The sequence below is a fragment of the Aquarana catesbeiana genome, linkage group LG09, assembly GCF_042186555.1.
Source record: "Aquarana catesbeiana isolate 2022-GZ linkage group LG09, ASM4218655v1, whole genome shotgun sequence".
NCBI lineage: Eukaryota > Metazoa > Chordata > Amphibia > Anura > Ranidae > Aquarana > Aquarana catesbeiana.
Window position 1 is genome coordinate 240,188,068 of NC_133332.1, and position 12,967 is coordinate 240,201,034.

A 12,967-nucleotide genomic window follows, 5' to 3' on the forward strand; every position below is an offset into this window, starting at 1 on the left:
ATCTTTACTCATGGCTCTCCTTAGGGGTGGCGATACTCAGTACTAACCATTTTTTAATTCTGTAACCCCTCAGATCTAATTTTCTCTGTATGAACCCTGATGAAGGAAAGAATTTCTGAAACGCATCGGTTCAGTGAGATCTACTTACCTTCATTGACGGTCTTTTTATATTATCCATATCTATGTCTATTTTGCATCATGATGTTGTTGTTCTTTGATTTGTGATTTTTCTTGTTAATAAAAAAATATATTTTTTTTTCATATTGTATTACCCATGTGTTAATGCCTTCAAAATCCCATGTTAGGGGAACCCCCTTTTCCCTTCTGTGTTCAGAATTAAGTATTCACATTCAAACTCATGTTAAATAGGAGTCAGTACACACTGCCATCATTTAAAGTTCCTCTGATCAACCCCAAATAAAGTTCAGCTGTTCTAGTCGGTCTTTTCTGACATTTTCTTAGTCGCATCGTACAGCAAAAGCCATGGTCCGCAGAGAGCTTCCAAAACATCAGAGGGATCTCATTGTTAAAAGGTATCAGTCAGGAGAAGGGTACAAAAGAAATTCCATGGCATTAGATATACCATGGAACACAGTGAAGACAGTCATCATCAAGTGGAGAAAATATGGCACAACAGTGACATTACCAAGAACTGGACATCCCTCAAAAATTGATGAAAAGACGAGAAGAAAACTGGTCAGGGAGGCTGCCAAGAGGCCTACAGCAACATTTAAGGAGCTGCAGGAATATCTGGCAAGTACTGGATGTGTGGTACGTGTGACAACAATCTCCTGTATTCTTCATGTCTGTTCTATGGGGTAGAGTGGCAAGACGGAAGCCTTTTCTTACCAAGAAAAACATCTAAGTCTGGCTATATTTTGCAAAAACACATCTGAAGTCTCTCGAAAGCATGTGGGAAAATGTGTTATGGTCTGATGAAACAAAGGTTGAACTTTTTTGCCATAATTCCAAAAGATATGTTTGGCGCAAAAACAACACTGGACATCACCAAAAGAACACCATACCCACCGTGAAGCATGGTGGTGGCAGCATCATGTTTTGGGGCTGTTTTTCTTCAGCTGGAACAGGGGCCTTAGTCAAGTTAGAGGGGATTATGAACAGTTCCAAATACCAATCAATATTGATACAAAACCTTCAGGATTCAGCCAGTAAGCTGAACATGAAGAAGAACTTCATCTTTCAGCACCCAAAGCATACATCCAAATCAACAAAGGAATGGCTTCACCAGAAGAAGATTAAAGATTTGGAATGGCCCAGCCAGAGCCCAGACCTGAATCTGATTAAAAAATCTGTGGGATGATCTGAAGAGGGATGAGCACAGGCGATCCCCTCGCAATCAGACAGATTTGGAGTGTTTTTGCAAAGAAGAGTGGGCACACATTGCCAAGTCAAGATGTGCCATGCTGATAGACTCCTACCCAAAAAGACTGAGAGCTGTAATAAAATCAAAAGGTGCTTCAACAAAGTAATAATTTTAAGGGTGTGCACACTTATGAAACCATATTATTTAATTTTTTTATTTTTACTATGCTCCACCTAAAATATTTCAGTTTGTTGTTCAATTGAATTGTACAGTTTATAGGTCACATTAGAGGTAGAAAAAGTTCTGAAATGATTTAGCTTTGTTTCATTTTTTACATCACAGAAACCTGACATATTATCGGGGTGTGTATACTTTTTAGATCCATGGTAGCTATAAATATCGTTAGGAATGAACTGGGTGGGTTCAGTATGCTGCCAGGGATAGGCACCAGGAAAAGAAAATTAGGGTAAGTATGATACAATTTTCTGTTTTCCTGGTGCCTCCAGGGCAGCATACTGAACCCACCTAGTTAGTTCCTAGAGATGTACAGGGAATAGGCTGTTGTGTGGGTCTTAACTTTTTATAGCCATGCACTGGCCCTGTGGGCGGAAGTAAGCAGGGCTACTATCACATGATTGCTGCCATGGAGGCACCAGAAATTACATTTTGCTTTTTGGGTTTAACACTGCTTCAACAACTTTTTGTTGTAAGTATGTATGTATATCTGGCACTTGGACAATTGTAGCCCTAATGGGGAGTGCTGGGATGTATGAACTTGATTTGCATTTCAGTCTCTCTCATAAAATGAAGAGTTCTGTTTCTTAAAATTGCTTTTCTCAAGTTAATTGTGATTCACTCAGGACAATTGTGATTCACAGTGCCTTGAAAAAGTATTCATACCCATTGAAATTTTCCACATTTTGTCATGTTACAACCAAAAACATAAATGTATTTTATTGGGATTTTATGTGATAGACCAACACAAAGTGGCACATAATTGTGAAGTGGAAGGAAAATGATAAATGGTTTTAAAAGTTTTTTTTACAAATAAATATGTGAAAAGTGTGGCGTGCATTTGTATTCAGCCCCCCTGAGTCAATACTTTGTAGAACCACCTTTCGCTGCAATTACAGCTGCAAGTCTTTTTGGGGATGTGTCTACCAGCTACAGAGTGACATTTTTTGCCCATTCTTCTTTGCAAAATAGCTCAAGCTCTGTCAGATTGGATGGAGAGCGTCTGTAAACAGTAATTTTCAAGTCTTGCCACAGTTTCTCAATTGGATTTAGGCCTGGACTTTGACTGGGCCATTCTAACACATGAAAATGCTTTGATCTAAACCATTCCATTGTAGCTCTGACTGTATGTTTAGGATCGTTGTTCTGCTTGAAGTTGAACCTTTGCCCCAGTCTCAAGTCTTTTGCAGACTCTAAAAGGTTTTCTTCTAAGATTGCCCTGTATTTGGCTCCTTCCATCGCCCCATAAACTTCGACCAGCTTCCCTGTCCCTGCTGAAGAAAAGCATCCCCACAACATGAATTTGCCACCACCATGTTTCACGGTGGGGATGGTGTGTTCAGGGTGATGTGCAGTGTTATTTTTCCGCCACATATAGCATTTTGCATTTAGGCCAAAAAGTTAAATTTTGATCTCATCGGACCAGAGCACCTTCTTCCACATGTTTGCTGTGTCCCCCACATGGCCTCTCGCAAATTGCAAATGGCTTTCTTTCAACAATGGCTTTCTTCTTGCCACTCTTCCATAAAGGCCAGATTTGTGGAGTGCACAACTAATAGTTGTCCTGTGGACAGATTCTCTCCCACCTGAGCTGTGGATCTCTGCAGCTCCTCCAGAGTTACCATGGGCCTCTTGGCTGCTTCTCTGATTAATACTCTCCTTGCCCGGCCTATCAGTTTAGGTGGACTGCCATATCTTGGTAGGTTTGCAGTTGTACCATACTCTTTCCATTTTCAGATCATGGATTGAACAGTGCTCAGTGAGATGTTCAAAGCTTAGGATATTTTTTTATAACCTAACCCTGCTTTAAACTTCTCCACAACGTTATCCCTGACCTGTCTGGTGTGTTCCTTGGCCTTGATGATGCTGTTTGTTCACTAAGGTTCTCTAACAAACCTCTGAGGGCTTCAACAGCTGTATTTATACTGAGATTAAATTACACACAGATGGACTCTATTTACTAATTAGGTGACTTTTGAAGGCAATTGGTTCCACTAGATTTTAGTTAGGGGTATCAGAGTAAAGGGGGCTGAATAAAAATGCACGCCACACTTTTCACATATCTTATTTGTAAAACATTTTAAAAAACATTTATCATTTTCCTTTCACTTCACAATTATGTGCCATTTTGTGTTGGTCTATCACATAAAACCTCAATAAAATAGATCTACGTTTTTGGTTGTAACATGACAAAATGTGGACAATTTCAAGGAGTATGAATACTTTTTCAAGGCACTGTAAAGTTAGGGGACCAAATATGATCATATCTTTACGTCTGCCAAACTACAGCCTGGGATACTCAACACATATACAGTTTGACTATACATGCAAGTGAATCTCATGCCAGATACCCTTATCAAACTACGATTGTAATCTCATGATGGGACAAATATTTGTGGCATTTATTCACTTATCACTATTAATGATGTATTCAGAACTAAGGATCTGTCCATAGAAAGCTCCTAATTTTATCTACATTTTCTTTATACATCACAGTGACATACATATAATCAGCACTGGAACTAATTAATTATGTGCCGTCTTTGCATATTTATCTCTTGATATTATAACTGCGAACAAACCAAATTCCTTTGGGAATTCCTGAAAGGAAGATTAATGCATTATACTTACCTACTTGTGATCGCCTGGGGACATATTTCTGACAATTTGATATAGGAAATAACAACTTTCTACATGTAAGAGTATGTGTATAATTATGACCTATATAAGGAGCTCTTAAAGTGTGCCTTTTGATGTTTTTTGGCTACTAGTAGAAGAGTATTTTAATAGGAAATAATCATGACAGGGGGTATAACCTTCCTGCACGCTAAAATCTAAAACTCAAAAAAAAAATAAGTTTTGCTGAGGCCTATTTATAAAACAGTTATTGGACAAATGTCACACACATTTGTACAAACTACACAAAGTTTGGTCGTAATTTCTATAATAAATTCATTCTTATTATTTTCTGCTCCATCTAGTGGCCAAAATGCAGTATGGTATTCTGAAATACCTCAATGAGAAAATATACCGCATTTTGGCCACTAGATGGAGCAGACAATAAGGAACTAATCTATTAATTACTGCCCAAATTTGTTCAGCCTGCAGGAATGTGTATGGCGTCGTGTCCAAGGAATGTTTTATAAATGGACCCATTTACGTGTTATATGCAACACAGACATAGGTGGTTGGGAAAGACCAAACAGCAGATTATAAAATATGTAAAAATAAATCCAGTAATTACACATCAGCAGAAGGCCTTGATTTGTGTATATTTTTGTTGTGATTATTTCAAGTACTTACACACAGAATTACATTATTTATTAATTGCTTTCACGTTGGCTGGGTATTAATAGAAGAGCTTTGCTGAGAACCCGCCATAGACCATCAGACTCCATTACACCAGGCTGCATTTTCATCTCTGTCCCGGGGGGGTGTCACATGACCATGGTACCTGTGCTACGGGGACCTTGAACCTCTACATGGCATGGGGAGGTATACAATCATCTGCAGGAATTTCTCCAAAGAGTTCAGTATCTAGGGTGAATCTGAAATGAGGAAACAAAAATTGTAGACAGGGGTTATTTTATCAAAACTTAGACCAAAGCTACAAGGGAAATTTTTAACAGCTCAATCACACTTCTAAAATAACCTGCAAGTGAGTATGGAAGAGTAGCGACTAATGGAAGAGTAGCGACTGATTGCTCACTGATGAAATACATGGCTGCCTATGGCGTAAATTGCACAGTAGCATGGAACAGTGAGCTGCAGCATGGTGGGATTGTGCGCGATTAACCGCAGTTACACAATGGGGTTGATTTGCTGAAACTGGAGAGTGCAAAATCTGGTGCAGCTCTGCATGTTAACCAATCAGCTTCTAACTTCAGCTTATTCAATTAAGTTTTGACAAAAACACCTGGAAGCTGATTTCTAAGCAGAGCTGCACCAGATTTTTTTAGTCTTCAGTTTCAGTAAATCAACCACATTCTCATGTAACTTACACCTTAGGCCCCGTTCACACGGGCTGTCCGATCAGGTCCGCCCGTCTGTTTTTTCAGGCGTACCTGATCGGACCATCCATTTAGCTCTATGGAGCGGCAGATGTCAGCGGACACATGTCCGCTGACATCCACCCATATACGATCCTGTCTGCCAAATCCAGACGGATGGTGGTCCTATTTACCATCCGTCTGGTGGATCGGATCTGTATATAGGAGAGCGAGGCTCCGACAGGTCCATCTCAGCACAGTGAGCGGAGACGGACCTGTCATCCGCCTGCTCAGCGGAGCGATCCCCCGCTGAGTAAGCGGAGTCCGTCAAAACAGATCTGCAGCATGTGAATTTGTGTATTTGTTGCTTCCTTAAACATTTTTCCTGTCTTGAAGAAAACAGCAGCAGGTAATACAGTAAGGAATGTGTTTTTAGGAAACAGCATTACATCATCACTCTGCTCTTTTCCACTGTCAGGAGGAGCTAAGGGTTAGGTCCTGTGTTGATGGGCTTTTGTTTGCAACGGGTTTTGCATTCCTATACAAGTCTATGAGTATGCAAAACCTACTAGAAGGAGGTCAACTGCAGGTCAAACACACCTGTCAATGATTTCTGAATTTTCGAATTGTTGCAAACCGATATCATTGACATGCAAGCCCAAAGCCAAAAGAGGGAAAACACTCTGCAATGTAGCAAACCCTGACTGATTCACAGTGGTACCCCTTTCTTTCCTAGTCTGAGCCCTGCTATGTAGGGAATTACAAGAGCTCATATAAAGACAGATTCAGACATTTATAATATATAGTGGGGCAAAAAAGTATTTAGTCAGCCACCAATTGTGCAAGTTCTCCCACTTAAAAAGATGAGAGAGGCCTGTAATTGTCATCATAGGTATACCTCAACTATGAGAGACAAAATGTGGAAACAAATCCAAACAATCACATTGTCTGATTTTTGAAAGAATTTATTTGCAAATTATGGTGGAAAATAGGTATTTTGGTCACCTACAAACAATTTCTGGCTCTCACAGACCTGTATCTTCTTCTTTAAGAGATTCCTCTGTCCTCCACTCATTACCTGTATTAATGGCACCTGTTTGAACTTGTTATCAGTATAAAAGACACCTGTCCACATCCTCAAACAGTCACACTCCAAACTCCACCATGGTGAAGACCAAAGAGCTATCGAAGGACACTAGAAACAAAATTGTATACCTGTACCAGGCTGGTAAGACTGAATCTGCAATAGGCAAGCAGCTTGGTGTGAAGAAATCAACTGTGGGAACAATAATTAGAGAATAGAAGACATACAAGACCACTGATAATCGCCCTCGATCTGGGGCTCTACACAACCATGGGGTCAAAATGATCACAAGAACGGTGAGCAAAAATCCCAGAATCACACGGCTACCATCAGTAACACACTATGCTGCCAGGGACTCAGATCCTGCAGTGCCAGGCGTGTCCCCCTGCTTAAGCCAGTACATGTCCGGGCCCGTCTGAGGTTTGCTAGAGAGCATTTGGATGATCCAGAAGAGGATTGGGAGAATGTCATATGGTCAGATGAAACCAAAGTAGAACTGTTTGGTAGAAACACAACTCGTGTTTGGAGGAGAGAGAATGCTGAGTTGCAACCAAAGAACACCATACCTACTGTGAAGCATGGGGGTGGGAACATAATGCTTTGGGGCTGTTTCTCTGCAAACGGAACAGGACGACTGATCCGTGTACATGAAAGAATGAATGGGGCCATGTATCGTGAGATTTTGAATGCAAACCTCCTCCCATCAGCAAGGGCACTGAAGATGAAACGTGGCTGGGTCTTTCAGCATGACAATGATCCCAAACACACCTCCCAGGCAACGAAGGAGTGGCTTAGTAAGAAGCATTTCAAGGTCCTGGAGTGGCCCAGCCAGTCTCCAGATCTCAACCCCATACAAAACCTTTGGAGGGAGTTGAAAGTCCGTGTTGCTCAGCGACAGCCCCAAAACATCACTGCTCTAGAGAAGATCTGCATGGAGGAATGGGCCAACATACCAGGGGTGACAACCTTGTGAAGACTTACAGAAAACGTTTCACCTCTGTCATTGCCAACAAAAGGATATATAACAAAGTATTGAGATGAACTTTTGATATTGACCAAATACTTATTTTCCACCATAATTTGCAAATAAATTCTTTCAAAAATCAGACAATGTGATTGTCTGGATTTGTTTCCACATTTTGTCTCTCATAGTTGAGGTATACCTATGATGACAATACAGGCCTCTCTCATCTTTTTAAGTGGGAGAACTTGCACAATTGGTGGCTGACTAAATACTTTTTTGACCCACTGTATGTGTTTTACATATGTGACACCCTGGAACTTAGGCAGGGTTGCTCCTAAGTTTACCTGCCAGGAGTAACTACCTTGGCTAATTGTTAGGGGTCAATTGATTTCTCCCTAAGTCTGGCATTGCTGCACTTTTCTCTTCTGCCGCTGCGTGGCCGGGTACCTAGTGGCATTAGATACGAGAAGGGCAATGCAAGGTCAGATTATGGGTATATTGGGGCATCTCAGCCATTGGGCAGGGGTTTTCTAGAATCCCTTGGCCTGCTGGGAGAACCTATATATTGGTGAAGTCAGGTGATCAGTGTTCTGTGCCACCTGGACAGCTGTCTGGGTGGACGTGTGTTATATTGCCCAGGCTGCTAGGCCGGAGTTTGGGACTATCCTGGGTACTATCCAGAAGCAAGAGAGCAGCGCAGGGATTGAGAACGCGGCTTGCAGTCCAACCGTAAGTGACGGTTCTACTTGCTGGAGAACCTGTCGTGGTCGGAGGCAGAGGGGAAGCTGTCGCCACTAAGGGACCAACCACCTTATTACCAGGGACCACAGTGAGTAATTGAAGCAAGTACCGGAGCAGTATTCTCACCAACTGGGGACGGTGAAGAATTGGGAAACTTCAGCGGGTATCAAGCCAGGGACCCAGCCAGTGGAGGTGACGCTTGCAGAGCAGCCTTGAGTTCCAAGCCAGGGACCGAGCAGGCCAGTGGGGCGAAGCTTGAGAAGTATCTTGAGTGCCAAGCTAGGGACCCAGCAGAGAAGCGGGGGTGACGCTTGAGGAAGATACTACTATGAAGATTGGAGGAGCTCAAGGGATTCAGTGGCAGTGAATCAACTAGTCTAGTGAGAGAGACTGGGAGCTCAGTGGGTAAAGAATTACATGGAGTGATTGTAGCCGCAGCGGTCCTCGTTCACCGCTCCGTTGGCCAACATCGCTCCCGGGGGTTACTTCTGGGTATCGCAGCTCCGGCACTGTGATTGGCCAGAGCCGCGATTACGCCACACCCACGCATGCGCGATGGAGCCACCGGTAACGGCACAGTCTAACTGAAGCATGTGCCATTGCTTCAGTTTGCTTAAGTGCGCATGTGCCGATGACGTCGGCAAATACAGGGATATCTCCTAAACCGTCCAGTGTAGCTACAGGTAAGCCTAATTTATAGGCTTGCCTGTAGTAAAAAGTGGTTGTAAAGGGTTTACAACCAATTTAAAGACTGTTGCCATAGGAGACAGCATTCTTACACATGCAGAAGTGGTGTCTTGCTGGATCCTTTTCCCTACATGGCTGTCCTCCTGTTGAAGTCTTGGAGTCTGCCAATTAATCTTGCAACTACTTAAGGGTGTCCTGGCCCTAACCCTCTTTCCCAAAATTCTGTTAAAAGAAATAAAATCTCTTTTGCATTCAAGAAGTGTCGGGTGCCCAATGAATCTAATTGCTTTGCACCCACCATGCCTCACAACCCACCATATATAGAAGGATGTCAGCTGTATCTGGCCCTGGAGGTTCTCATCAGGCCTGTCAGTTATTTGATCAGCAGAGGGGCCCAGAATAAGATTATATATAGGGCTACCATGCATACCGAAACCGATACTTTGTGGTGTGATTTGCATCAATACAAAATAAAACAGGCACATATCGCACTGCAAAGAATCGCATGCAATTTCCCCCACCACTCCTGTGTGTGTGTGTGTGTGTGTGTGTAGTAAGGAATTAAAGTGCCGTCTAGTGGGCAGTTTAAAACATTTTTTTTAGAACTCACAGTACATATCTGGCCACATGCAAAATAATCTACATAGGTGTCCCACTCCACCGATGATAGCGAATCATGGCCGCTGGAGGAGATGTAGAGGTGGTCCGCTCCAGGGGTGGACTGACCATTCGGGCACTCGGAACCTGCCCGAGGGCCCCATGCCACTAAGGGGCACTGTCAGGGTTGCCAGCCTCAATAAAACCAGGGACAGTATGTAAAAATCTGTGTTTTTTTAAATATCCCAAGATTATAGCTGCCCTGCCTCTCCAGTACCTTTTTAGTGTGTGTATGTGTATTCTGTGTGTGTATACTGTGTGTGTGTGTATATACAGTATGTGTGTGTGTGTGTGTATACTGTGTGGCCCCATAATCTCCTATTGCCTGGGGGCCCCATAATCTCCGATTACCCGGGGGCCCCATAATCTTCTATTGCCCGAGGGCCCCATAATCTTCTCCTATTGCCTGGGGGCCCCATGAGTTGTCAGTCCGCCCCTGGTCCGCTCCCAAGCTGTCATCACTTCCACCCCATGCCCACAGGGTCCCGGAACTTCTCCTCCAGCCCTGTGAGCATCTCCTGCGGCCCTGATTTGCTATCACCGGAATACCTATGTAGATTATTTTGAATGTGGCCAGATACACTATATTTCCAAAAGTATTGGGATGCCTGCCTTTACACTAGGGATGGTCCTGCGGTTTGAGTCGAGTACTTAGGTTAGCACTTTTGCTGCCAGCGGTTTAGGGACAGCAAATTTACACTGTTATACAAGCTGTACACTCACTACTTTACATTGTAGCAAAGTGTCATTTCTTCAGTGTTGTCACACGAAAAGATATAATAAAATATTTACAAAAATGTGAGGAGTGTAATCACTTTTGTGAGATTGTGTGTGTGTTTGTGTGTGTGTGTGTGTATGTATATATGTTAGCGTGTTTACTTATTTCTCTCAAAAGCTCTAAGTGCCGTTTCTCTCTGGTGCTCCGTGTCTGACTTCTGACAAGTTCTCCGACACAGGAGATAACAGTAGCTGGAAATTTGTGTCGGGGAGGGTGATTAGAGTGAGATTAGCAGGGAGTATGTCTATATGTCTATTCAAGCTACAGCTCTGCAAGTTCCTTCACTCCTCTGCCTATGCGGGGGGTTGTCTCTTTCCTCCAGCTCACACACAGTGTAAGCCCAGACTCCCCACCCACTGCTGAAAGAGGAAGAAAGATTTCTAACACGATCTGCACTTTCCAAAGAGTGTAGAAAGGGAAGACAGCAGATATACATGCAAAACTTATGTAGGAGAATTTGTTTCATCTCTGTGTACCATCTGAGGCTATTCACTTCACTGGCTATATGTGAGGGTTTACATACACTTTAAGATGTATTTTCATTCTTCCTATGTTTCGTATGAATTTGAATTCATCGGACACTGATCTGCATTTCTCTAACTGGCATAAGCTATTGCACATTGAAATTAAGTAGATACAAAAATGCATCATGGTGAACATAGCCCTAGCATCAAATACTGTATGTCATGGTAGAGTATGCTGGAATGTAGCTGGAAAAATTGATGGTATGGAATATGACAGCCGAGGGGTGCAGGCCTCTTTTGATTTGTTTGCAGATCACGCTAACCTTAGTGGTTTTGATGCGCCCTCCCTGGAAACAAATCCATCCGGAGTTGTCGGGTAGCGTTTGACATTCTTCCTCCTGCAGGCAGGGCTCCATGTCGCACCACCATTTCCCCATTACGATGGAAGCTGAAAAAAGATCTGGAATTGTTAGGATGAATCGATTTCCTTATAAAATTCAGGAGTGCTTCCTTTTCTATGTTTTCATAAAAGATCTCTGATTAAGTTACTGGCAAGATCTCAAGGTAAGACACCTTGCAACAGAATCACCAAAAGTTATTTTTCTTTAGAAAAATGTATATCAGTGTTTATCAACCTTTCTTCAGTCATAGCACATTTTAAAAACTCTGAGGCACCCCAGTCTAATGTAACAAAACATAAATGTTACTTATCAATGGAAAACCTGAGCTAGGGACAATGCACGCACCTTGATGAAATAAATTTCACATAAGATGCTCCCCTTCACGTCAAAGGTCCCCATCACATCAGAGGCCTCCCCTTCATGTTAGAAGTCCCTCTTCATGCTAATGGGGTTGTAAACCCTCGTTTTTTTGTTTTTTTTTAAATAACAAACATATCATACTTTACCTTCACTGTGCAATTCGTTTTGCACAGTGTGGCCCGATCATCGTCTTCTGGGGTCCCCCGGCCATGCTCGCGGCTCCTCCTTGCATCGGTAAACCCCCTAGGAGAAGCGCTCTCCCTGGGGGTTACCTTGCGGGCACACTCCCGAGTCCAACATTTGTGTCCATACACACAGAATGCCGGACTCTGCCCGGCCCCCCAGCGCCCGCATCATTGGATTTGATTGACAGCAGCGGGAGCCAATGGCTGAGTTGCTATCAATCTGTCCAATCAAAAGCCGAGAACCCCGGGCAGAGAGCTACAGTGCGTCTCCGCCGAGGGAGCGAACGGGCTCAGGTGAGTAAAACGGGGGGGGGGGGCTCAGTGTCAGAAGTTTTCTCACCTTTATGCATAAGATGCATTAAGGTGAAAAAACACTAGAGTTTACTACCCCTTTAAATGCCCCTATATATGTGGGCTCTCCATCACATCAGTCTCCCCATCACCACAGACACATCAAAAAGTCCCCCGATCATACAGTGGCCATGCATGCCACCTGCCCTGGATCAGTATAATCTTTTGCCATGGTGCAGGTGGGCCAGTTGCTAACATAACACCATGGCAATGAATTATGCTGTGCATCTTGGTCCTGCCCTAGAGTGTCACTGGTTGTAATGGTGCTGGCTGCCAGCTGGCCCACCTGCACCATGGCAATTAATGAGAATGATCCAGGGCAAACTTGGTCCTGTGCTCGTGGCAACCCGGAGGAACCCAAATGGCCCTCTGGTTGAGAAACACTGCTGTATACAGCAAGGTATGATGCCAAACATGCTCAAAAATAGATTTAGAGTTTACACACACTTTAAGGGAAACCTGTCATAAAAGAAAATTGTGGGCCTACATTTTTGATTCTGCTTCTGAAAGTGCTAGCATTTTCCCAGGTCAGTTTCTCAGAAGTATTGATGTCAGCATTAGTAATGCAACTAGAATTTTAATAGGAAGGACAGCGATGGCAGCCCACATCTATATCATGACTTGTGCACTTTAGGCTGTAAAATGTACAATTGTGACTTTGCAGTGTTGAGTATAAGATGAGGGTAAAACAGCATACAGATTAGTAAAAATATATTTTAAAAAAATGCCTAAAGGCAGGCTTTTTCTT

The 12,967-nt window shown here is 43.0% G+C and overlaps 1 protein-coding gene across 2 annotated transcripts in view; it reads right to left on the reverse strand.

Moving 5' to 3' along the window:
- Positions 1–217: 217 nt before the first annotated feature.
- LOC141108431 (chemokine-like protein TAFA-1) overlaps positions 218–12,967 on the reverse strand; it is a 41,546-nt gene continuing 28,796 nt past the window's right edge. For both annotated transcript variants that reach the window (XM_073600029.1, XM_073600030.1), the window contains exons 4-5: positions 11,246–11,370; positions 218–5,106 (exon numbers count right to left, since the gene is read on the reverse strand). In XM_073600029.1, the coding sequence (XP_073456130.1) occupies positions 5,089–5,106; positions 11,246–11,370 (143 nt within the window). In that variant the 3' untranslated portion in view covers positions 218–5,088. The remainder of the gene's footprint in view (positions 5,107–11,245; positions 11,371–12,967) is intronic.